Below are 22223 nucleotides of genomic sequence, written 5' to 3'. Positions count from 1 at the left end.
TAAATGATTCCATGGCAAGACAACCCTTCCCAGCCACATCTGGATAGTGGTCTTGTATTCTACGAAGGCTTTCAACCTTCGGTAGCTTGCTCAGGAAGAAAAATATGCCTTAATCTTACTTGAAATTATATACGAAGACTCCGAGCTTTATTTTGTAATTTCCTTCTCTTCAACCCAAGTTTAATCATTTTTTTTTGTCTCGAACATACATATCCGATGTTGTTTAGACTCTACCTCGCTCAGCCTTGTCCCCTCTTCGCTTCCTTTCAAGCTTGGTGAGGGGCAACCCTTTTTTTCCGTCGTCATTGATTTTCTCAGCCTTGTCAACTGCACGTTGGGCCAATCTTTAGGGTCCCTCTTTTTTTCGCCCAGCCAGTTCAGTCACCCAAACGCCCCCGTCTTGCTCTTCAAACTCCGGTCGCACATTTACCTTTTCTTCTTTCTTCCGCAATCATTGCTTTTTCCCTTGGCTACTTTTGCTCTGCTTACAATGGCGCTGCCCAAGAGAATCATCAAGGAGACCGAGCGTCTGATGGCTGAGCCGTATGTCCTAACCCCCCCCCCCTTCGTTGATCACCCCCGCTGTCCACTCTGCCTGGCGGTGTCCTTTCGAATAGACCTATCTCATGTTATGCATGGGGTTTTATTCTAACCACAGGCTTTTTTCTTGGCGGTTTCTATTTCCATTCCATGCACCTTGTGCTAACCCCACTGTAGTGTCCCAGGCATCAGCGCCGTTCCACACGAAGACAACCTACGATACTTTGACGTAGAGATTTTTGGCCCCTCGCAGTCGCCATATGAGGGTATATAGGCCTCCGCCTGCCTTGCATTTCTCGCCCAATTGGGAACCCCCCAGCTAATATTGTCCTATCCCATTTTATAGGCGGCGTTTTCAAACTTGAGCTGTTTCTCCCGGACGACTACCCCATGACCCCTCCAAAGATCCGTTTCTTGACCAAGATCTTCCATCCAAATGTTGACAAGCTAGGCCGCATCTGTCTAGATGTGCTTAAAAGTGAGCCCTTCTGCCTCCCATGTCTTACCAGATCTGTGGGCATCTTTCAAGCGCCGCGTCCCCGCCCGGCCCGTCCCATGATACACACCACAGACTAACTCTACGATTTTCCTTCTCAGACAACTGGTCGCCTGCTTTGCAAATCCGCACAATTTTGTTATCTATCCAAGCTCTCCTCGGTGCGCCTAATCCAGATGACCCGCTAGCCGCTGATGTAGCCAAAAGCTGGAAGGAGGATGAGCAAGCAGCCATCGCAACAGCCCGCGAGTGGACGCAGAAGTACGCTAAACAGAGCTAAGCATCAGCTACAGTAGCAGTAGCAGCAGCTGAGATTCTATCGCTTTTGTGTTTGCCATTTTTTACTTTCATGCTGCCAACCTGCTCTTGATTTTTATCTTTCCTGCTCTTTTGTTTTTTCTCGGCCGCTCTAGCATTCTTGTTTTTTATGGTGATTGCTTTGTTTCATTTGATCTTCTGGCTTCCTCAACTTTAACTCTTTGGGCCCATGGTATTTCTGCTTGAATTCACAGCCAGTTTCTCTGCTCTTTGTTGAGGTGCTAGCGGGGTCGTCAAGTTCATTGTTGTCCCATGCTTACAGCTTGTCTAAGCATTGACATTTTGCCTCATTATATAACCCTAAAGCATTTGACGAATTAACCCTATAGATTACCAGTGAATTTTCTCAAGAACTTCTTAGTATCACGAAGCTAACTGCCGGGAAATTTCTATAAAATAACGCGACATTAAAAGTTGAAGACTTATACCTAATCAAGGACTTTGCCGGTTTTGGGTTTGGAAATGGCGATGTGCGGTTGAAAGGACATGGGAACGCTCCCAAGCAAGCTTGCTGACTCCTTGACTAACTGTGCTGTTTGAGGCTGCTAGCGGTGTCGAATCGTACGTAGGCTTAACGTGTTGAGAGATATGTACTGAGAGTTTTGAAACACCTCAAAGAAGAAACCAAGAGAATAGTTTGCAAAGCGGCCCCCCTCGTTCGCCTTCCCCACGGCAAGGGACAGTGTCAGGTTGACATCTGGCCGTTGTATTTTTTTTTAAGTGCATGCAGCTAGCCAGCGTAACTAGGACCACAAAGAAACAAAGCAAACAAACATTGAAACGAAACAGGAAAAGAAAGAAAAGTGTTTGTTATCAGAAACGAAACAAGCAAAGGTTAGAAGGGGGTAGCATGGCACCTTCGTGGACGCTGTGACATTCTGTTCCTCAACACGTAGGAAAATAAAAGAAGCATAACTTATCTACTGTACTGTTACGAAGGGAGGAGGAGTAGTCCTGGAGATATTGATGGATTAGTCAATGAATGGCAAGTGACGAATGAAGTAGTGGTTCGTGATTGTATTTTGGAATGCATGTCAATATATTTCTGTTGTTTTAGCAAAAAGGATGAGGGGAAGATAGGGCTTTAGAGGCTATGGCTCCCCTATTTCGAGAGGATTGGAGAGGGATCACGCTCTCCTTGCATGGAGAGGAGGACATGTCAGTGAAGGAGCTCTGTGTGTGTAATGTAAGAGAGTGTAGCTTGGTTTTGTCATCGAAGCGGCCATGTATCTGCAGGAGCTAAAGTACAGCAGCTAAGCTTGGACCTGGACTTTGGGGTGTTCTTGGACCTCTGCACTCTTTTCCTTCTCCTTCTTTCTCTCCTGCAGTAGCAAAATCCTTGAGCATCCCACCACTGGCCCAAAGTAGATATAAAAACTAGAATCCTAGAGTCAAAGTCAGGGGCTGGCATACAAAGAGGAGCCGTAAAACAACAGATGTGCTCTGTGATTGGCCCATTAAGTGGACAGACCAAGGAGAAGTCCAATGATGCACTATCTCGGGATGAAGCTCCACAGCACAGGTTCTTGCCTTCTAGAGGTGAACGGGCTGCAGGTTTTTCTTTTGCTATTCTGTAGTTGCAGTAGCCGTGTTTCTTATTATCGTGTACAAAAAACGTCCGTCTGAACTGCCTGCTGGTGAAAAAGGAAAGAGCACATGAAAATTTTTCAATCCATTGCGTGTATATTGCCTTTTTTTTTTTTTTTTAAATTTTGGGTTCCCTTGTATTCTCGTCTTCTCTTCATCTTTTTTCCTCTCATTCTTTTGCCCCCCCAGGTACTATCGTCATCTCTGCTATGTGTCGTCATACTATAAAAACAGTCACTGGTACATACGCTTAAACTCTACAGCTAATATTAAATACTGCTACTATCAAATCTCCCTTGATATCACGCTCCAAAATTAGCGATAGCGCCATCCCGGTCTTGGTAACGAGCGCTTTATGTCTCTAAGCCTGACGCTCATATTCATCTTCATCGCATTTTTTCTCTCTCCTTATTACGAGCAAACTTTTGGTCAGTTGTCTCTCTCTTCCCAGCCTTTTTCTTTTTGCTTGCTTTTTTGTCGTTGCTTGCCTTTCGTAAAACGTCCAAGCCAGGCTTGACCACATTCCACTAACACCCAACTTGGTTTCTAATATAGATCTCCTTGTCTTTAGTCTCTAGCCTCTATCTCCCTTTCCTTTTCCCCCCTCTCATACCTTACCCAGCCAGCCATCGCCAATTGACACAATCGACTACTACAATTCCTCAACACAAGGAAGCGAGAAACGAATCTCACTTGACAGCCTGAATAGCAAAGTAAGTAAGCCCCGACTCTCCACCTGGGTCCTAGTCTGTAGACCCCCTGTTTGGAGAACTCTATCCATATATTCCTAAGTTGGCCCCCCTCCACTTTCTTATCCTTGGTCATACCACAACCTCATCTACTTTCCCACCAGCCCTTCTTTTTTTCTCTCTTCACTTCCTGCCTACCTGCCTACCTACCTACCTTGCTATTACTTAGCTCATCTTGTCTCCCAATTGCCAGCCATTTCACGCAGTACCACGTTGTCGTTCTCCCCCAACACCACGAAGACTGTCCTCCCCCTAGTTCTATGTCGATCCGAGTGTTGTTTTGAATGCCTATTGACTCTTCCGAAACGGATACTAGGAGCCGCAACCCTTGATTATATCCGCTCGCTTTCTCTGGTCTTGTTCAACTTTGCTTTGTTCAGGGTCCCCTACATACTTGGTGCTCCAGTCTGGCTTTAGCATTGCGACCTACCTACCCTCACTCCTTTTATTTTTCTGCACTACCCAAGTCCCTGGCTTGGTAGTTCAAAGCGGGCTTTGGGTCTCTAATTTTCGCGCTCTGCTTTCTCGAAAAGCAGTTTTGAAATTAGCCCACCTCTTCCTACTGTGGCTAATTTTTTTTTTTCTTTTTCTTCCTCCCACCAATCGCTGCGGTTTTGGTCGGCTCCTGTATCTACCTTGCGGTCGAACCATCTTCACACCACTATCTCAGTCCTTCTCCTTTCCTGCTCTCTAGCAGCAAATTATCCCGTAAAACCGCCACGCTGGATCCCCTCAGAGCCTCGAATCCCCCCTCTCGGCCTCTCAACGCATCAGCGTGGAAATCTTCAGGCACTCCATACCGACCGCTGTTTGTACGTTTCTTCTCTACCTTGGTGACTGCATCGTCCCGACTTAAGGAGTCGCGCGCCTTGACCTATCATCACCACCAAGCGACAAAACAGAAACCCAGCCAGCAGCAAGACGAAAATAGCCTGGTGTCGACCTCAACATTGAGTTTGGATTCGCCCTCCTCTTCCGCCACCGTTGCCGCCAATACAGTGTCCTCGAAGAACCGCACTTTAGCTATGCCTGCTGTCAAAACGGATGCGCCCAAGCGCTTCGAATTGCCCGCTCTTGACTTCAATTTTGAATCGCTTACCGATGGCACCAACATTCCTCCGCCACTGCCTTCGCCTGTGACTACGGCACCAGCGCCGATTCCGAATCCAACTTCAGCTGCTGTCACCAAAAGGGCGCAAAATGCTACCCCTAAACCTGCAGTTACATCAGAAACAACGACAGCTTCTAAAGTTGTCGGCGCTTCTACCAACGGTAATAGTACGATTTCCATTTCCTCTCCTCCAGTCCCTTCTGCCACGCGTGGATCTAAACGGCGTGCCGATGATTCGCCGACAACCACCCGTCATGGCAGTATCCGCCGTCTTCTTAGTCGATCTTTGTTGAATCACGCTTACGCAGAAGATAAAGCTATGACCACGTCTACGCCCACCACGCCTGGGCTGGCATCAGCCCGGCCCAGCAGCGGCGGCAACGGATCGATTGTAGATGATAAGAAAGCCAAGCGCCGTAGTGGCTGGTTCCAGCGTCTCCGCTCTTCCGACGGATCCTCAAAGCGATCGAGTATCATATTGGACGAGCCTAAGAAGTCAGGCCCACCGCCCCCGATGATTCCCGAGCTTAGCACTTTGGAGACGAATATCGACCTTGGCAACGCAGGCACGATTTCCGACGAGTCCTTCTTCAAGACATTTAAATAAGTGCATCGAACATGCCTGCAATTTTTAGGTGTTTTTACACTCTGCTTCTCTCTTTTTCCTTTGTTTATCTCTGCCTTCTACCCCCATATCTTTTTCTATCTGGATTTTGTTGATGAGCGACGATGACTCTGAACCCTTTCCAATTTTTCATTCCAGACGAGGCTGAACTTGGACGGTTGTGCCTATTTCCTTTCCTATTGTTTTTCTTTTTATTGTGCCAAGTTTTCTTGCTTCTTTTTTCACCTTATCCAACATATCCCATCATTTGGTTGTTATTATTTACTCTTATCTCCTTTCTCTCTTGCGTCTATTGCCTTGCGCCATCTTCTGCTCAGCTGCTTTCTGTTATTCACGAGACAAACCTGAATAGTCTTATAATACCTGTGAGACATGAAAAGGGAGAGAAAGCAACTGATTTTTATTGGATGTGTCCAGTCCGCTATCTAGGAATTTGACTGGAATGCATCTGAGAACAAGAAGGGTGCTGTTATAACCTCGAACAGCCTGTGGCGGTATATCAGTGTGCTCTTGTATGAAGATGGCTCACATTATCGAGGGCGAGTTGGGCATCATGGTTGGTGGCCAAGGCATTCGGCAAGGCAAGAAAGAACAGATGGAACTCGCGATACCCAGCTCAATTTTGGGCACATTCATTTGAATTGATTTCTCCTATCTACTTTGATTTGTTATTTTGTTTTTATAGTCTATTGATATTCCTCTTACTTCCCCATCTCCTTGACATGCTGATGTTATCGGTGATATTGTCGTTTGTTTACATGATGTGCAGTACTAGGACAGGGAGCCGTCCCTAATGCCGGCCCCACAAAAATTATAAATCTCCAAAGGCCCTTCCTCAAAAGACCCAAAGAAGAACTGACCAGCCAGTCATAAGCGAGAATTTAGGAAGCTCACTGGTCCGGGGCTACAAGCTCTCAAGCTCTCGAGGGAGAGAATGACTGTGATTGGTGCGATAAGGGGTGGGCTTATCGGGATCAAGGGAAGTTCTGTTGGTGCTTGTTAAGACAAATCGGGTGATGATGGAACTGACAACGAACGGTAAGATTGTTGTTGGGAGGCCCTGCAGTGCGATTTTAATCGAAATAACAGATCATTGTCTTTGAATCGTCTCGTCTCCACCAGTTTGCATAATCTATACACAATTTGCACCTCCAACAACTTCTGGCCATGCCTCGACCTACCATTGCCAACCGCGCATTGCCGCGCTTATTGCCGCGTGTATTTGCTCGCTGGAAATCAGGTCCGTATGGATACACACAGGCCAAATCTTTGGTGTACTCTAAGGCCGGCAACCCCGGAGAAGTACTTCAGTATGTCGCAATCGTCGCCATCTACATCTACCGCCCCCATCTTTTCTAACTAACGCCTTTTAATACAGTCTTCATGCGCACTCTATCTCCCCAACCATACCGTCGTCGCAAGTACTTCTACGCACGCTAGCCGCTCCCATCAACCCCGCCGATATCAATACCGTGCAGGGTACATACGGCATCAAGCCTGCTTTTTCACAATTGATCGGGACATCTGAGCCGTCTGCCATTCCAGGTAACGAAGCCGTATTTGAGGTCCTGTCAGCCGGTAGCGGCGTATCGCATCTCTCACCTGGCGATTGGGTAATCCCCGCCTCGTCGGGCTTTGGCACTTGGCGCACTCACGCACTTGCTGATGCCTCAACGCTTATGCCTATTGACAAGACCGGCCTGACAACTACACAAGCCGCTACTGTTAGTGTCAATCCTAGCACTGCATACCGACTGTTGCGGCTATATGGGCCGCAAAATAAGCCCCAGGGCACCATGACACCTCTTGCACCTAATTCAGGTTCATGGTTTGTGCAGAACGGCGCCAATTCAGGTGTTGGCCGTGCAGCCATCCAATTAGGTCGGCTATGGGGCTTACGTAGCATCAACGTCGTGCGTGAACGTGCCACACCTGCCGAGACGGAGGCTCTTAAGGCTGAGCTGAAGGAGCTAGGGGCTACGGTCGTAGTCACTGATGCTGAGTTTACGGCGCGCGAGTGGTCTGCACAACTGGCGGAGATTCTTGGCAAGGGCGAGGAGGTTGGCCTAGGACTTAACTGTGTTGGTGGCAAGAGTCTAACGGCCATGGCACGCACATTGGGTTATGGCGGTAGCCTTGTGACCTATGGTGCAATGGCGGCCCGAGAACGCACGCAGGTCCCAGCGGGGCTGATGATCTTCAAGGACATCCGGCTGCTTGGATTTTGGCTGACACGGTGGAACCAGACAGATGCTGAGGGCCGGCGCATCACAATCAATGATATTCTGGAGCTCATGCGCCAGGGCCGGTTCGTCGACGTCCCATACATTGAGCAAAAATGGGAGTGGGATACGGGCGAGAAGGAGCTAGCGGGTATGGTTCAGAATGGACTAGAGGGGTTCCGGGGCGGCAAGGGCATTTTCATGTTTGGCGAGACCTAGATGAGAGAGTGCCGAGAGGGGGAAAGAGAGGGAAACAGGAATTGGATAGTCACATATCTCTCCCTCCTCTTCTCTCTCTCTTTTTTTTTTCCTCTACTGGGGCCTGTTCTTTAGCGAGGGGTTCTCTTGGCTTCCCTGGGGTTCTGATGTCATGTAGGCTATGGGCTGTGTTGTTGCCAGTTGTACCTGCAGCATTAGGCGTTGAGGAGGGCTTTTTTTTCCCTTTTTTTACCTTTTTTTTTTCTTTTTTTTCTTCATTCTCTTCATGCCGTAGAAGGACGAATAAAACGAGAAGAATAAAAAGATGTTTGTTTAAAAAGATAGAAAAAGGCCCCATGGGCGTTGGGCAGAAACGCACAGCCAGCTAAAAAGCCAGGTTTTTCTGCATGGTCCATGGCCCATGGCCTAGGGATTTTGGACTAACACCCGCTCTCTCTCTCTATCGTATATCGTCTGATATATGCTCGCCTCACTAAAAACGCTAGGGCTCGAAGCAAACACAGCAGAAAAGATGTCATGTTTTCTTCTCTTCTTATCTCTGGGCTCATATTGTCAACATCACACCTACCCCTGTTAACGTCTGCCTATTCTTCTTCTCGCCTCATAAAATCCCTTGGCTATCCGCAGCCTAACTTGGCCGATGCGTGCGTGTCTAGCTCTTGGTGAGCTTGCCTTGTCGGTAGCAAAATACTGATTGACTGGCTGGTGTTGGCAGTCAGTGCATTAGTACGCACTGGTCAACAACATGCATGCAGGCTCACATGCACCACTCATTCTGTTACTCATACTATGCGTCTACAGATTGAGTCAAGCTCTTTATACCACTGTATATCTCGCCATCCGTCATTGTCTCGTCCACGAGCCAGATCAGCCCTACTCAAGCTACCTTCCTCCTATCCCAGTACTCCAAAAGAAAGCCTCATCGCTGGCCAAGCCTGTCCACATCAGCGAAACCCAGCCTCAAAAACTCTAGCGGCCCAGTATTTGTGTCATGCCTATCTATCTAAGCTAGTGCCTAATTGTATGCTGGACTACACCTAGAGCATCATTCGACATTGAGGATATATAGCTTCGAGAGGTCCACTGCACTCTTACCTGACTATGCATGAAGTCCAGCTTGGCCTGTGGTTTTATTGACTTGACTGTATTGATTCTTCTCTCGCGCTTTTTGTGAACGTTTTTTTTTTCTATCTCTTTTCCTTTCTGCCCTTTTCCTCCTTGTCTTCCCGGTTAATTTGGTTGTTCTTCTATCTTCTAATCTTTGGCTCCTCCCGCATTCCGATACCGATACTGAAGCTGGACAGACTGTTGTTGACTTTTATATCTCCTTTCCTCCCATTTTCCTCCTTGCTTTTGTCCACTATGGAACTCTCGTTAGTCCTCCCTGTCCTTCCCCCCCCCCCCCCCCCCTCGCTTAACTAACGCCCGACTAACACCCCCCTCACCCCCCACCAACAGTCCTTTAGACCAAATTTCCAACGTCCTCTCCACAGAACTGGACGCTAGATCTCTCTCCGTCCCTGCCACCATCATTCCGTCTGGGCTCCTGTCGCCAAACTCCGCCCAGGTTCTTTACGCCTTTATCCACTACTCATACACACAAAAATACGTCGTTCCACTGCCTATCCCCTCCAGCCGAAGGTCCCTTATGGCCCACATGCAGACCTCTATCGATGTTCTTGCCGCTGCCACTGCTGCAGGAAACACCGGCCTTGCTGATGCTGCTGAAGCCGAATTCGCCTCTCTGCGTCCCCGCCTCAAGGACCGAGATGTGCTCGATGTGCTAAGCATTAAACGTGGTGCCCACCCCACAGTTGATGCCGAGCTGCGTGCTCTTATTGAAAACTACCATTCCTCCCCTGCCCGGGCTGAAACTCTGCAGACATGGGTTACACTGGCCAATGCTCCTAGCCTATGTGCTGCCATAAGTGGTGCATACTTGGCGTCGCGCTCCGAGTTGAGCGCTGCAGTTGCACGTGAAGCTGCGGCTATGCGCCAAGCAGTACAGATCCGTTCAGACTTGGATGAGGAGAGGCGTGTTTCTGTGCGAATGTCTTTGCAGCTGGCAGACATGGAGGCGCGTGTACAGGAACTAGAACGCGAACGCGAGGAGGAACGTATGAAACTCATGGTCGAAGATATGCACCGTGCCAGCCAGGAGCATACTCAAGTAGAACGACAAATGCATGAAGATGGCCCGATTTCTCTTTGTGGAACTATAGGGCCTGATCTCGGGCCGGGCGATGTAGACCTTGAGGGTGAGTCCGAGGATGATATGGAAACTACAGATGCTGTCGAGGCAGGCAAAGGCAGGCAAGAGGGAGAAATGCATATCGTTGCGGGCATCCATGAGATGGACGGTGAGTCGGCAGTGGCTACTGCTGCAGCCAGTGTTGATGGCCGTGATTGCAGAGCACAGCCGGCTACCGCCGCTGATATTACTCCCACCAACATCGCTGAGGCTGCCACTGAAACTGCGGCTAATCCTGATGCTCTCGCTCCACGCAAAGACTCTGAACCAGCCCTTGCAAACGATCCATTGGCCTTCACTGCCGAAACCCCGCCCGACCCGCAGCATGCATTTCAGGACCTCGCGCTGGAACCTGCGGCGACGGATGAGTCGGACTTTGAGGTTGTTTCAATCCATCCCCGTCACGGCCCGTGGAGGCGCCGCTCGCGGAGCCGCAGCCCTCGTCGGCAGCGGTCGAAGCTCAAGAAGAAGAGGCCAGTAGTAGGTTAGAAGTGGATGATACTGGGAAGGATAAGGCTAAGACTGGAGCCAAAGCTGAGGCTCAGGCAGAGATGAGGCCGGATGCTTCTACCACCCAGTCAACTGCTGATAACATTGCAGATGCCTCAGCCGATGAGCCCTCTGAGAATGCATCCGCAGGTTTCTCTACAGCCTTACATCCTACTGAGCCTTCTACCGCTGCAGAGCTCGAAAGACCAGCTCTACCACCCCGGCCTCAGCCTATCACCAAAACTAGCATCACCACTGCTGCTGTTACTGCTGCTGTTACCGCTGTCGCCGCTGCCTCGCCCCCACTACTGAGTACGACTCCGCCCTGCTTGAATTTTTTTCATCACGAACCTGAACAACCCACCACCGCATTATCCCCCATTACGGTGGCAGCCGATTCTTCGCCTGCTACTGGACCTGACGCTATTCCTGCCCCTATTCTTGTGTCTATGCCTGTATCTGGCGGCCCGGGTTCTGCTTCTTGTCGTCCGGTGTCTATTCCTGGCGGCCTCCCTGCAAGTCCCACGGGGTCGCTTCAACTTAATGCAGACGATGCCGACGGGGCGCCCGTAGTGCGGGACTATGCATGCCAGCAAACACAGCAGCAGCTGCAGCACAACCTACCGCCTTCGCCATGCCCGTCTCCTTCGATTTCGTCATCACCTTCAACAAGGCGCGCGCGCAAAGCGCGCTTCTTCGGCATGTGGCCGTCCGGCGGAAACTCCAGCACGGCGCCTACGGAGGGCGAGAATACAGTGCTCTCACAGCCGCAACGAACCAAGTCCCTTATGCACGTCCAAATGCCGGCACAGGCCTACACACATGTTTCGGAGACTCCTCGAGGGCCGGGATGGTCGTCGTATGCGTAGCTCGTGTCGGGGCGCTGGCTGTGGGCGCAATCACGGGTGTGGCAAATGAGAGATGACGAGGATGTGGGTGAGTGGTGGCTAGTGCCCTGCTAAGAGCTAAGATTAGGAAGCAGCCGACTGGACAAACATGTGAGGCATGAAATCTGAAATACGACAGAGTTCTTGATATCGACATTAGGGTTATATACGACTAGGGTTGTGTGGATTGAATATTAAGGGACTGGTTTGGGCAGCTGTATAGCTGATATTGACGTCATTGCATTTTGTTCTGGTTTTTGTCAGCGACGCAGATGCGAGTTTTATTGATACTTTAGAAAATATTACTTTTCTCTTTTGTTTTGATTATTATTTTAATATTCTCCTCCGTGTTATCAATAATCAGTTTTTTTCATGTATCGGCCTGTGGTTGTGTATTGACCCTCCCTCTCCCTGTCTTGTGAAATTTCCCTGTATAATATAGCTCATAACAAAGAAGGGCCATGACACGGCTCGCACCGAGCCGGATCGCTATTTAAGAAAGAGACAGACCTGGACCAAGTTACAGAACTTGTAGAGGAATGGGGCAAAGTTGTTGGGATTAAGATGAATGTGAAACAGCGGGGCAAGACTAATTAATAGAGAAATAGAAAGAGAGAAGGGGAAGAAGAGCGGACAGGACAGAACGAAGAACAGCTTAAGCACGGAGAAGGTAGTAAGACGGCCTCGCCTAGACTTGAATTTGCTTGTTTTCGACAGATGGGGAACTATCGTGGAGTGCTGACCAACTAGTTGACCTTTTTGCCAGACAAAGGGCCGCGCTCAACGCCGATGTAATTTTGACTGGGTGGTTGATTTGCACTTTGGGATTTGGGATTGGGTACTGGGTTTCGATCGACATTGAACTAAGCCGAGGGCCGACGGGGCAACGGGCGGGCTAGAGTAGTAATATAGAAAGAAACAAGAGGACTCAAACAGATGCACACAGATAGGCACATGCAGATAGAGAGAAAGAGACAGATATGCAGATGCGCAGAAAAGTCAGACGGAGACTAGCCACCAACTCTTAGCGCCTTTTGTTGTCTCGTCTAGTTGCTGCTTGGGGATTGGTTTTGAGGAGCTAGAATAGTAAAGCAGAGAGAAGAGACGACTGGTTAACTGGTTAGGTGGGTTCCGTCTCCTCTTTTGTTCTTGCCCATCGTCCATCTGGATAGCTAGCCCTGTTCTTTGCCCTGTCCGTGTGTTTGGGCTGGATGTCACATCACGGCCAACGGGCAGTGCAATACAAGGCGATCGATGGGATGAAAACTCGGCTGGCAAGGCAATAGGAGAGAAAAGAAGTAAATACAGATGTAGAGCCCCCCCCCCCCCCGCGAGGACAGAAAAGGAAGGTAAGGGGTTGTTGTTGTTAGTGCATAGGTTTGCAGGGGACAGGGCTGAAGAAGTGAAGTAGCAGGGGGAAGGGAGGGATTCCTGGTAGATACGAAAAGCCGAAGGAAAAGAGAGAGAGAGGGCAGCACAGGATGGAAGTCAAGTACGAAGTGGGCCAAGGGTCCAGACCTACAGTGAATGCTTTGAGCTCCATATGTAGGTTAGGCCCTCTCGCTGGACGGACAGAAGACTGTGGGGAAAGGAAGGAGAAGGGAATGAGAGAGGAGAGGAGGAAGGCATTTAGATTGGTGGGCTTGGTTGCATCTTCCATTTTATCACGGTCCTTTTGAACACGGAGGAAGAGCACAGAAGGAGGAAGGGTGAAAGAGCGAGAGATGTGTGCATGCAGAATGTGCTGAAAGAAGGGCGAAGGAGAAAAGACAGGAGAAAGGACATGCGTGGATGTATGTACGTACGTACGCATGCACGCATTCTGTAGGTTAATATACGCCAAGTAGAGAGGCTTTCCATTCTATCACATGTGAATGAGACATTGCTAAGACCGACAATGGCGAGACATAGGGATGAACGACAAACCGCCACACACTGGATGGATGTCTTATGGCCCCAGACCAGGTCAAAAGGGACAAAGAAGCAGGACACTAGACAAAAGACCCAGACGTAGGCTTGTCGTCGCCTGCTCCTCCTTGGTGGTTGTCAAGAGTCCCGAATGGGAAAAGCAACGGCTAAAGAGGGCGGTTGCTTTGCTGCGAGCGAGGTTGAGGAAGGGAGGGAGGGGATAGGACAGCGTTTACTAGGCTGTGTGTGGTTTGGCATGTCTTGCACCCAGACCGCATCCCTCGTGCTGCAGCTCTTCTATCTTTAGCTTCCTTTTCTAAAGGGCTATTTGCCCTTGGAGAAGCCCAAGGGGCGTAAGGGAGCAGGAGAGCAGCAGGAGAGCAGCAGGAGAGCAGCAGGAGAGCAGCAGGAGAGCAACAGGAGAGCAGCAGGAGAGCAGGAGAGCAGGACCAAAAGGAAGGCGAAGGAAGGGGATCCCCAAGCTTGGGCTGTCTCTCGAGTCTTGCTTGTTTGCGAGGATTTGATATTCCGCGCTTGGCTGCGTCTGTGTTTTCTCGCTATTTTTTTTTTAATATTTTATTTCCCTTGTGCTGGACGCGCACGGTCGAAAATCTCATTTTCAACGTCGTCAAAGCTTGGCTTGTTGCTCAGAAGGGGAAAGCCAGAAGAAGCCTGAGGCTATAAAAGCCTTTCTCTATCGCCACTGACAGTAAAGCCTCTGACGTGGCTGTTAAGCCCAGGCAAAGTACAGGCGAATCGTTGGTTTCTTGTACTGCTACTACTGCCTGTATCTGTGTCTGTGTCTGCGTCTGTCTCGTGTGTTCCTGTGTACATACAGATAGGACAGATGGATGCATGATTACACCAGCATGTGGGCGTGATCGTGTATGTATATGCGCGTACGTGTATGTGTGTGAGTGTGGGCGTGAGCGTGAGCGTGCGTGGGTGTGTGTGAGCGTGTGTGAGCGTGTGTGTGCGTGTGTGTGCGTGTGCGTGTGTGTATGTACAGTCAGTTGCAATGGGCAGTGTATGTGGGCGGCGAGTGCGCTTGCAACTGTACAAGTAGTAACATGAATACATAAGTTACATGGGTACAGTAACAATGTTGTGCCTCCGTTCGTGCGCTACGTGTGTACCACATGTGTGCATATGCCTGTACATATGCTACTTGTTCGTCCTCATCAAAATGCAACATCCCACTTCAGTCACCGGCCAAGGTCACGACTAAGGCTGAGGCAGGCTAGGAGAAGCCAGATCAAGCCCACAAACAGCACCAACAGTGCGATTCTCCAAAGGGAAGAGTTTGCGCAGCCTTATCTGCTTTTATCTACATTTGATATGCAGGCCTCTTATTTCTGGCCAATAACTTTGCTGTTGCTCTATATCTCGCGACATCCGAGTACTTGCTCTTCTGGGGTACTAGCTCAGGCAGGCAGTTGCACTTGCATGCATAAATACAGGTATAACGGCTAGCTACGATCACTTTACCTACAGCCTTCTTTTTTTTTTTTTCATTTTTTCATTTTGTTTTTTCTCTCTTCTTTTCTTCTTTTTTCCCTTTCTATTAGCCTTGCTTGTCCTCATTGCGGCTCGAGCGTTGTTGCTATTCGTTTCTTCTTTTTGTTCAAGGAAGAGCCCTCCTTCCCTCTCCAAAAGGCAAGAACAAGACAAAAAAATACACACCAGACAAGAAGGCAGGAAGGAAAAGACCAGGACAAAATAGGTTATTACTACCGCTTCTGATCCCCGTTCTTTCCAAGGCCGGGCATACCTTCGGGGGCAGTAATAAAATATTTACTTTGCTCTTGAAATTTCTTTTGCTCTGCTTTTGCTTTCTCTCCTTCATTGTCCATCCCATCCACACTCGCTTCGCTTCACTTGTCTTTTTCCTGCTGCTTGAATGCGTTCGCTTCTCTCTCCTGCCGATTGATTGTCTATACACAATTCATTGTTGCTCGTTTTGACTCGGTGTATTATTGCACACCCCCCCCCCCCCTTCATAGAGAACCCCTCCTTGATGCAGCGAAGCGATTCCTTCTCTTTATCAACATACCTTGTTGTGAAGTGCTACTTTTAGTTTATCCATTCCTGTTAGTCTCTTTTTCTTTCTTGCTGTTCTTCTTCCTGCAAATTCCATCTGCATATCTTGCATTTGAGCTAAAGAAAGGCCCTTGCTTTGCCCTTCGTCTTCTCCTGTCTTCCCATCCATCATCCCCTCGGCCCTCTTTGCCCTCTTTGCCTTGTTCTCGTTCTCTCGCTTATTCGCCTGCTCCAGCTCTAGCTCCAGCTCTAGCTCCTAGCAGAGCCGCTGGCCGCCCTTTCATATAGCCGCCCTCTTCTCCTGGATTCCCGGGCTGCCCTCGTCCTGGTCTTCTCACGCCTCTCATCACGACAAGACGAGCTTCTTGCAGACCCTTTAGCCTCCCCTCTCCACTCTAACCATGAGGGGACAACTCAGCTCCCCTGGCCCCGACTCTGATCCTTACCGCCGTTCCCGTCCTTCTGCTAGTTCCTATCTGCCTCCTCCGTCGCCGTCGCCGAATCCGAACTTCTTGTCTGTCTCCACAACCTCCCCTCCTCCTCCGTCACAATCCTTCTCTCATAACCTCTTTCAACCTCAGTGCCCCTCGCCCCAGTCCTCCCTGTCATTTTCTCCTTCTTTCTCCTCTGCCCTGCTCCCCCCTCCTCGCTCGTCCTCTTCGTCACCGACCAACGGCTCGTCGCCTCCACCGCCGCCTCCTCCTAAGGACTATAGTCCTGTGCGACTTCGTACCATGGCCTCTTCTTCCTCTGCCGCGGACTCTTGCTTAACCGCCGTCTCATCTTCCTCGACAACTGTCTCACCCTCGCCTGCCTCGGCAAACACTAATAATTTGGCCGTCTTGAGTGGAGGAGCTTCCAAGCCCGCGACGCCAACGCCCTCGATTTCCCGATCGCGTCGTCTTATGAAACATCCATTATTACAAAAACTCAGCCACCGAACCCCATCTTCTTCGCACTCTGTTGTTGATGCTCTTGACCCCCGTGATGCCTCCTTTGTCTTGCTTCAACAACAACAAAGATCCGCCGCCCCCCCAAATACCCATCTCCCATTGCCCGATTTACCAGATGAAGGGCTTGGAGCTTCTATAAACAGCTCTCTCAGTCAACACTACTATCATAATAGCCAAAATCCACATCATCCCTCTCAAATGCCATACAACGGCGCCAGCGCCAGCTCCAATACGAACTCCGGCACTACCGATCCAAGAAACACAGCTACTTTTGCCGACCAAGACTACCATCCCTCGAATAGCCTTACCTCTCCCCATCCATCTGCGACAGAATTCCAGCCACAGTCTTACCATCACACAGATCCCCACGACCACCTCGAAGAAGAATATGTGTCTGTCGCAAGCACTTCCATTCGCCAGGGCACCCACGAATATCCGTTCGAGAATGGTCGCAGATATCACTGGTTCATGGAGGGCACATACAATTTCCCCAACGATGCCGATGAGCAGGAAAACGAGCAAATCCGCCACGAGCTCGTCATGATGTTGTTTGAGGACAACTTGCACTTCTCGCCCATTGAAGACAATCCTCAGCGGATACTAGACCTAGGCACGGGAACCGGCCAGTGGGCAATAGACAGTAAGAAATATGTCTACAGATTCTCTTTTCGGAGGGCCTTTTTTCTTTTTTTTTTTTTTTTTTTTTTCGCTAACCGCTTCTTGCTCTCTTTTAGTGGCCGACAGATATCCCAGTGCCCTTCTCAGAGGCATCGACCTTAGCCCCATTCAGCCAAACTGGGTTCCGCCAAACGTATGTTTTATGGTCGACGACATGGAGGGTACATGGATGTATTCACAGCCTTTTGATCTCATTCATGCGCGCCATGCCGCTCTGGCCGTGCGAAACTGGCCGCGGGTTCTACGCAACTCGCACATGTATGTTCCCGTTTAATCTTTGGAGGAGTTGGCACATATTTCATTTTGTCATGTATAAAATACAGCTACTAATTCTTTTGCAGGAACCTCAAACCTGATGGGTGGATAGAGCTCCAAGAACTCGACTACGTCCCTTATTCTCTTAACAACGAAAAGGACGTCAATGCCACCCCCGTCGGCCAATACTGGCGCCTCGTTCGCGATGGCCTTTCAGAACGTGGAGTTAGCGTTAATATGGTCGCCGGCGGCCGCCTTGCTAACTTGCTTTCGGAATCCGGCTTTGTCAATGTCACCGAGCGCATGTTCCACGTGCCTATAGGTCCCTGGGCTGGCGACGAGGGACTCTTGTGGCGCAGTTTGTTTCTCGCCAGTGTACAGGCCACGGCGCTTGGACCACTGACGCGCGGGCTTGGCTGGTCCAGGCAACAAGTCGAGGTGTTTTTAGTCCAGGTGCGCCAGTCGTACATGGATGATTCACTGAAATTAGGCATGACCATGCATGTAGTGTATGGCCAGAAGCCGACCTAGAGTTGACTGGCTCAAAGCCGCAGGCCACACGAGAATATAGAAAGAGAAGTGAGAGAAATTACGCACGAAATAATAATGATAATCTTTAAGTCGCCATTACATACAGACGAACAGCCGCATTTGCATTGCACTCATACATGCGTATGCTTATACTCATGCATTCTTATATTTCAATACAATGTTACATTCATATAAATATTCGCTCATCCGACGCCCCAGCTACCGGCCACCTAGTCTCTATTCTATTCCTTTTGGTGTTTATATTAAATCATGACTCACTAAAGAAGCAACTAACCACGCCGTGGGCAGTTAACCCAGCTACTCGACGTCTCGTCTAGTGCGCGAACTATGTTGTTTGTTGTGGATTGGTTAGCTGGGCCACATCAGAAGCAGCAATATAGTATAGTAGATATGGTACAGACACAAGTCAGATCTCAGTCGTCACTGATGGCACTGTCATTGAAGAGAAAGAAAATACGCGTCGATGTCGTACAACGCTCCAGTAGGTCTTGTGCCACACCTACGTCTGATCACGTGATGCACAAAATCCACTAGCTTTTACTAAATCACAACAGTGAAAGTCTAGACCCCATACCTCTTCCGGTATAGAGTACACCCTCATTGTTCTCCACACAAGCTCAAGACTCACCCCGCCAAAGCTCTGCCTTGATCAATATTGGCTTCGTTTTTTTCCTTCCTGTTTTCCCACTGCTGTCTCACGATTTGTCTAACCACAGCAAACAGGACAGCCCAATAATATTGCTAGTCTCTCCGTCTTTTCGTGGCCTTGCTTTGACTCTCCCCATCCGTTACTTCTCATCACCTCTATTTCACGCCTAAAATGAAGCAGCGCTTCTCTTCTTTGGACGTCAAGGCAAGCAAAGCGCTACATATATTCACGTGACTCCAATTCTAACCCTAGTTCCTAGGTCATTGCCCATGAACTCAACCAAGTCCTTACTTCTCTACGCATCTCTAATATCTATGATCTTTCCTCCAAGATCTTCCTCATCAAGCTTGCCAAGCCGGACAACAAAAAGCAACTTCTCATTGAGACTGGTTTCCGCTGTCATGTGACCGAGTTTGCCCGTACTACAGCACAGGAGCCGTCAGCCTTTGTGGCCCGCTTGCGGAAGTTTCTCAAGACGCGGAGAGTCACTTCTGTGGCTCAGATCGGCACTGACCGTGTGCTGGAATTCCAGTTTAGTGATGGGCAATACCGGGTGTATCTTGAGTTCTTTGCCGTAAGTTTAAAGCCTTTGAGACATACACAAGGTCCATCTAATGACTCTTATCCTGCCCCTTAGAGCGGTAACATTATCCTCACCGATGCCAGCCTTAAGATCCTCGCTTTGCAGCGAAACGTACCTGAGGGCGAAGGCCAAGAGCCCCAGAGAGTTGGTCTGATCTACCGCCTCGATAACCGCCAGAATTTTGCCGGGACGCCCGCGTTAACCATAGACCGGCTTCGATCTGCACTGGAAGCTGCTATTATTAAAGCTTCTACCGGGCCTAAAACACTGACAGCAAAGAAAAAGTCTAAGCCTAGCGATGATTTGAGAAAAGGCCTAGCTTCATCATTGCCCGAACTTCCGCCCATGCTGGTTGAACACGCCCTCGCTAAAGCTCAGTTTGACACTGCTCTCCCTCTGAGTGAGATTGTGTCCAGCGATGAGACCCTGGGAAATCTCCATACTGCTCTTGCAGCCGCTTTGAGCTTGTCTCATGACATCACACAGCCCAAGATGGCAACCGGTTACATCATTGCCCGCAAACAAATACGACCTGTCCAGGCTTTAAGCATCGGTACTGACGGTAGCGCTGTGCCAGCATCAACAGAGTCTGAAACAAAAGAGGCCCTCCTATATGATGACTTTCACCCGTTTCTCCCCCATAAATTCACCCACAATGATTCTGTGAGCATCATCAAGATTGATGGCTTTAACAAGACCGTTGACACTTTCTTCTCGTCTATCGAGGGCCAAAAACTGGAGTCAAGACTAAACGAACGCGAGGTCAATGCCCAGAGAAAGCTAGACGCTGCGCGGCAAGACCAACTCAAACGTATTGAAGGCCTAGAAAGTGTTGTATCCCTGAATCTTCGGAAGGCAGCTGCTATTGAAGCTAACCTGGAGCGCGTCCAAGAGGCTATTGATGCTGTCAACGGCTTGATAGATGACGGTATGGATTGGGTTGATGCCGGGAAGCTAATCGAGCGCGAGCAAAAGCGCAGAAATCCTGTGGCTGAGATTATTAAGCTACCCATGAAACTGGCCGAGAGCACCATCGTTCTGCTTCTGAGCGAGGCCAATGAAGAAGACAACGAGGACGAAAGCGGCTATGAAACTGCATCTTCGGTTGACGACAGCTCAGAGGACGAGAGTGGTAGTGAAAGCGACAGTTCAGGCGCTTCGTCTGCAGCCAACAGAAGAGCCAAGGCTCGAGACCAGGCCAAAGCACCCGACAAACGCCTACAAGTAGAAATCAACCTTAAGCTGAGCCCATGGAGCAATGCCCGCGAGTACTATGATCAAAAGCGCTCTGTTGCAGAAAAGAAGCAAAAAACAGTCGAGCAGGCTACTGTTGCCCTTCAAAATGCCGAACAAAAGATCAAGGCCGACCTCAAGCGCAATCTCCGCCAGGAGAAGCCCGTGCTACATCAAATCCGGGTGCCATTTTGGTTTGAGAAGTTCCTATGGTTTGTCTCTTCCGATGGTTATCTCGTTTTGGCTAGCAAAGACACCACTCAAGCCGACATGCTCTACAAGCGCCATTTGAAGAGAGGTGATGTCTGGGTTTCAGCCGATATTGCCGGAGCATGCTGCACCATCATCAAGAACGATGCTACTGCTGCTTCCGATTCTCCTATCCCGCCATCGACGCTTAGCCAGGCTGGTACGCTGGCCGTGGCTTCGTCTGAAGCCTGGGATAGCAAAGCGGGCCTAGGTGCCTGGTGGGTACGTGCCGACCAGGTGACGAAGAAGTCAGCTGTCGGTGATTTCCTGCCTCCGGGCCAGTTTGCCGTGCAGGGCACCAAAAACTTCTTGCCGCCACCCCAGCTTCTGGTGGGCTTTGGAGTTATGTTTAGAGTGAGCAAGGAGAGTGCACAGGCAAACCATTCCAAGCACCGCGTCTACACGCATGTTGCTAGGAAGGAAAAGGCCGCAGTGGAGGACGAAACCGCCCAAGATAATGGTGAGGATAAAAATAAGAGCAATGATGCTGAGAGCGACAATGAAGATGATGGCTTGGGCGACAAGAAGACAAATCCGCTTTTTTCTCAGCTTCCATCGAAGAATAAAAAGAGTGTTACTGAAGATGAGGGAGCCACTGAGGCCCTTCCTAAGAAGATTGAGAATATCACGATCTCTGATTCTATTGATACCCCTCAAAGCTCAAGAGAAGAAGAGTCTGCTGTTACCGAAGCCTGCGAAGACTCTAACCGGCCTGAAGAGGATGCATTGTCATCTGCACCCTCGTCTGTCCCCACCTCCAGCACTAGGCCTGATAAAAAAGCACCGTTAAAGCGCGGCCAAAAAGCCAAGCTTAAGAAAATCGCTACCAAGTACAAATACCAAGACGAAGAAGACCGTGCTGCAGCAGAACTTCTTCTCGGTGCCACTGTAGGCCGCCAGAAGGCCGAGGCCGAGGCCAAAGCCAAGGCCCAGCGTGAGGCTGAGGCCGAAGCTGCCAAAGCCCGCCGTCGAGCCCAGCATGAAAAACATCAGCGCGAGGCTGCTGCACATGAAATACGTCGCCGTAAGCAAATTGAGGCTGACGGAAATAGCCCCGACGACGACGACGAGGAAGAACCCGACTTCGTCTCTGCTCTCGAATGTCTTGTTGCTACGCCTGTTCCGGGCGATGATGTACTTGAGGCCATCCCCGTTTCCGCCCCGTGGACCTCTATGACGCGCATCAAGTACAAAGTCAAGCTACAGCCTGGTGCGATCAAGAAAGGCAAAGCCGTGCGAGAAATTCTTGAGCGCTGGAAGGTTGCAGCTGCGTCTAAAGGTGCTATCGATGACAGGGCCCAGGACACTGAGCGGATGTGGCCTCGCGAGGTGGAGTTGCTGCGTGGGCTTAAGCCGGAAGAGGTGGTCAATGTCATTCCGGTGAGTAAAGTGCGTGTCATGATTTCTGGAGGCTCTGTCGGTGGTGGTGGTGGTGGCGGGGGAGGAGGAGCAGGAGGAAAAGGGCAGGGTAAGGGAGGAAAAGGTAACGGAGGTGGAGGCGGTAAAGGCAAGCGTAAGTAGAGCCTTTGTTTATTAAGCTTTATATATAGGTAGACAAAAAGAGAAGAGTGTTGAAGTTACACAACTAAATGACCAAATGACTTAAGCCTAGACCAGTTGCACAGAAAT

The 22223-nt window shown here is 49.7% G+C and overlaps 5 protein-coding genes across 5 annotated transcripts; all 5 read left to right on the top strand.

Annotated features, from left to right (window-relative positions):
* Positions 1 to 490: 490 nt before the first annotated feature.
* Positions 491 to 1316, top strand: HOO65_090274 (Ubiquitin-conjugating enzyme E2 35; the record flags this gene model as incomplete). The annotated part of the gene is made up of 4 exons (XM_071004596.1): positions 491 to 543; positions 718 to 806; positions 887 to 1018; positions 1138 to 1316. The coding sequence occupies 4 exons, from the start codon at positions 491 to 493 to the stop codon at positions 1314 to 1316; spliced, it is 453 nt and encodes a 150-aa protein (XP_070856160.1).
* A 3399-nt stretch (positions 1317 to 4715) lies between these two features.
* On the top strand, positions 4716 to 5408 carry HOO65_090273 (uncharacterized protein; the record flags this gene model as incomplete). Its single annotated transcript, XM_071001671.1, has 1 exon — positions 4716 to 5408. One exon carries the CDS (start codon positions 4716 to 4718, stop codon positions 5406 to 5408), a length of 693 nt encoding a protein of 230 aa, XP_070856159.1.
* A 1185-nt stretch (positions 5409 to 6593) lies between these two features.
* HOO65_090272 (putative trans-2-enoyl-CoA reductase 2, mitochondrial) lies at positions 6594 to 7867 on the top strand (the record flags this gene model as incomplete). The annotated part of the gene is made up of 2 exons (XM_071004548.1): positions 6594 to 6736; positions 6805 to 7867. The coding sequence occupies 2 exons, from the start codon at positions 6594 to 6596 to the stop codon at positions 7865 to 7867; spliced, it is 1206 nt and encodes a 401-aa protein (XP_070856158.1).
* A 1362-nt stretch (positions 7868 to 9229) lies between these two features.
* On the top strand, positions 9230 to 11476 carry HOO65_090271 (uncharacterized protein; the record flags this gene model as incomplete). The annotated part of the gene is made up of 3 exons (XM_071004467.1): positions 9230 to 9240; positions 9374 to 10602; positions 10653 to 11476. The coding sequence occupies 3 exons, from the start codon at positions 9230 to 9232 to the stop codon at positions 11474 to 11476; spliced, it is 2064 nt and encodes a 687-aa protein (XP_070856157.1).
* A 4367-nt stretch (positions 11477 to 15843) lies between these two features.
* HOO65_090270 (DUF814 domain-containing protein) lies at positions 15844 to 22115 on the top strand (the record flags this gene model as incomplete). Its single annotated transcript, XM_071004410.1, has 5 exons — positions 15844 to 17035; positions 17130 to 17331; positions 17415 to 17781; positions 18789 to 19103; positions 19167 to 22115. 5 exons carry the CDS (start codon positions 15844 to 15846, stop codon positions 22113 to 22115), a joined length of 5025 nt encoding a protein of 1674 aa, XP_070856156.1.
* Positions 22116 to 22223: the final 108 nt, after the last annotated feature.

Source organism: Ceratocystis lukuohia (genome assembly GCF_044167205.1).
Source record: "Ceratocystis lukuohia strain C4212 chromosome Unknown Supercontig9_pilon, whole genome shotgun sequence".
Lineage (NCBI taxonomy): Eukaryota > Fungi > Ascomycota > Sordariomycetes > Microascales > Ceratocystidaceae > Ceratocystis > Ceratocystis lukuohia.
The sequence above is the reverse complement of the archived record's forward strand: the minus strand, read 5'-3'. Positions and strand labels throughout refer to the sequence as shown.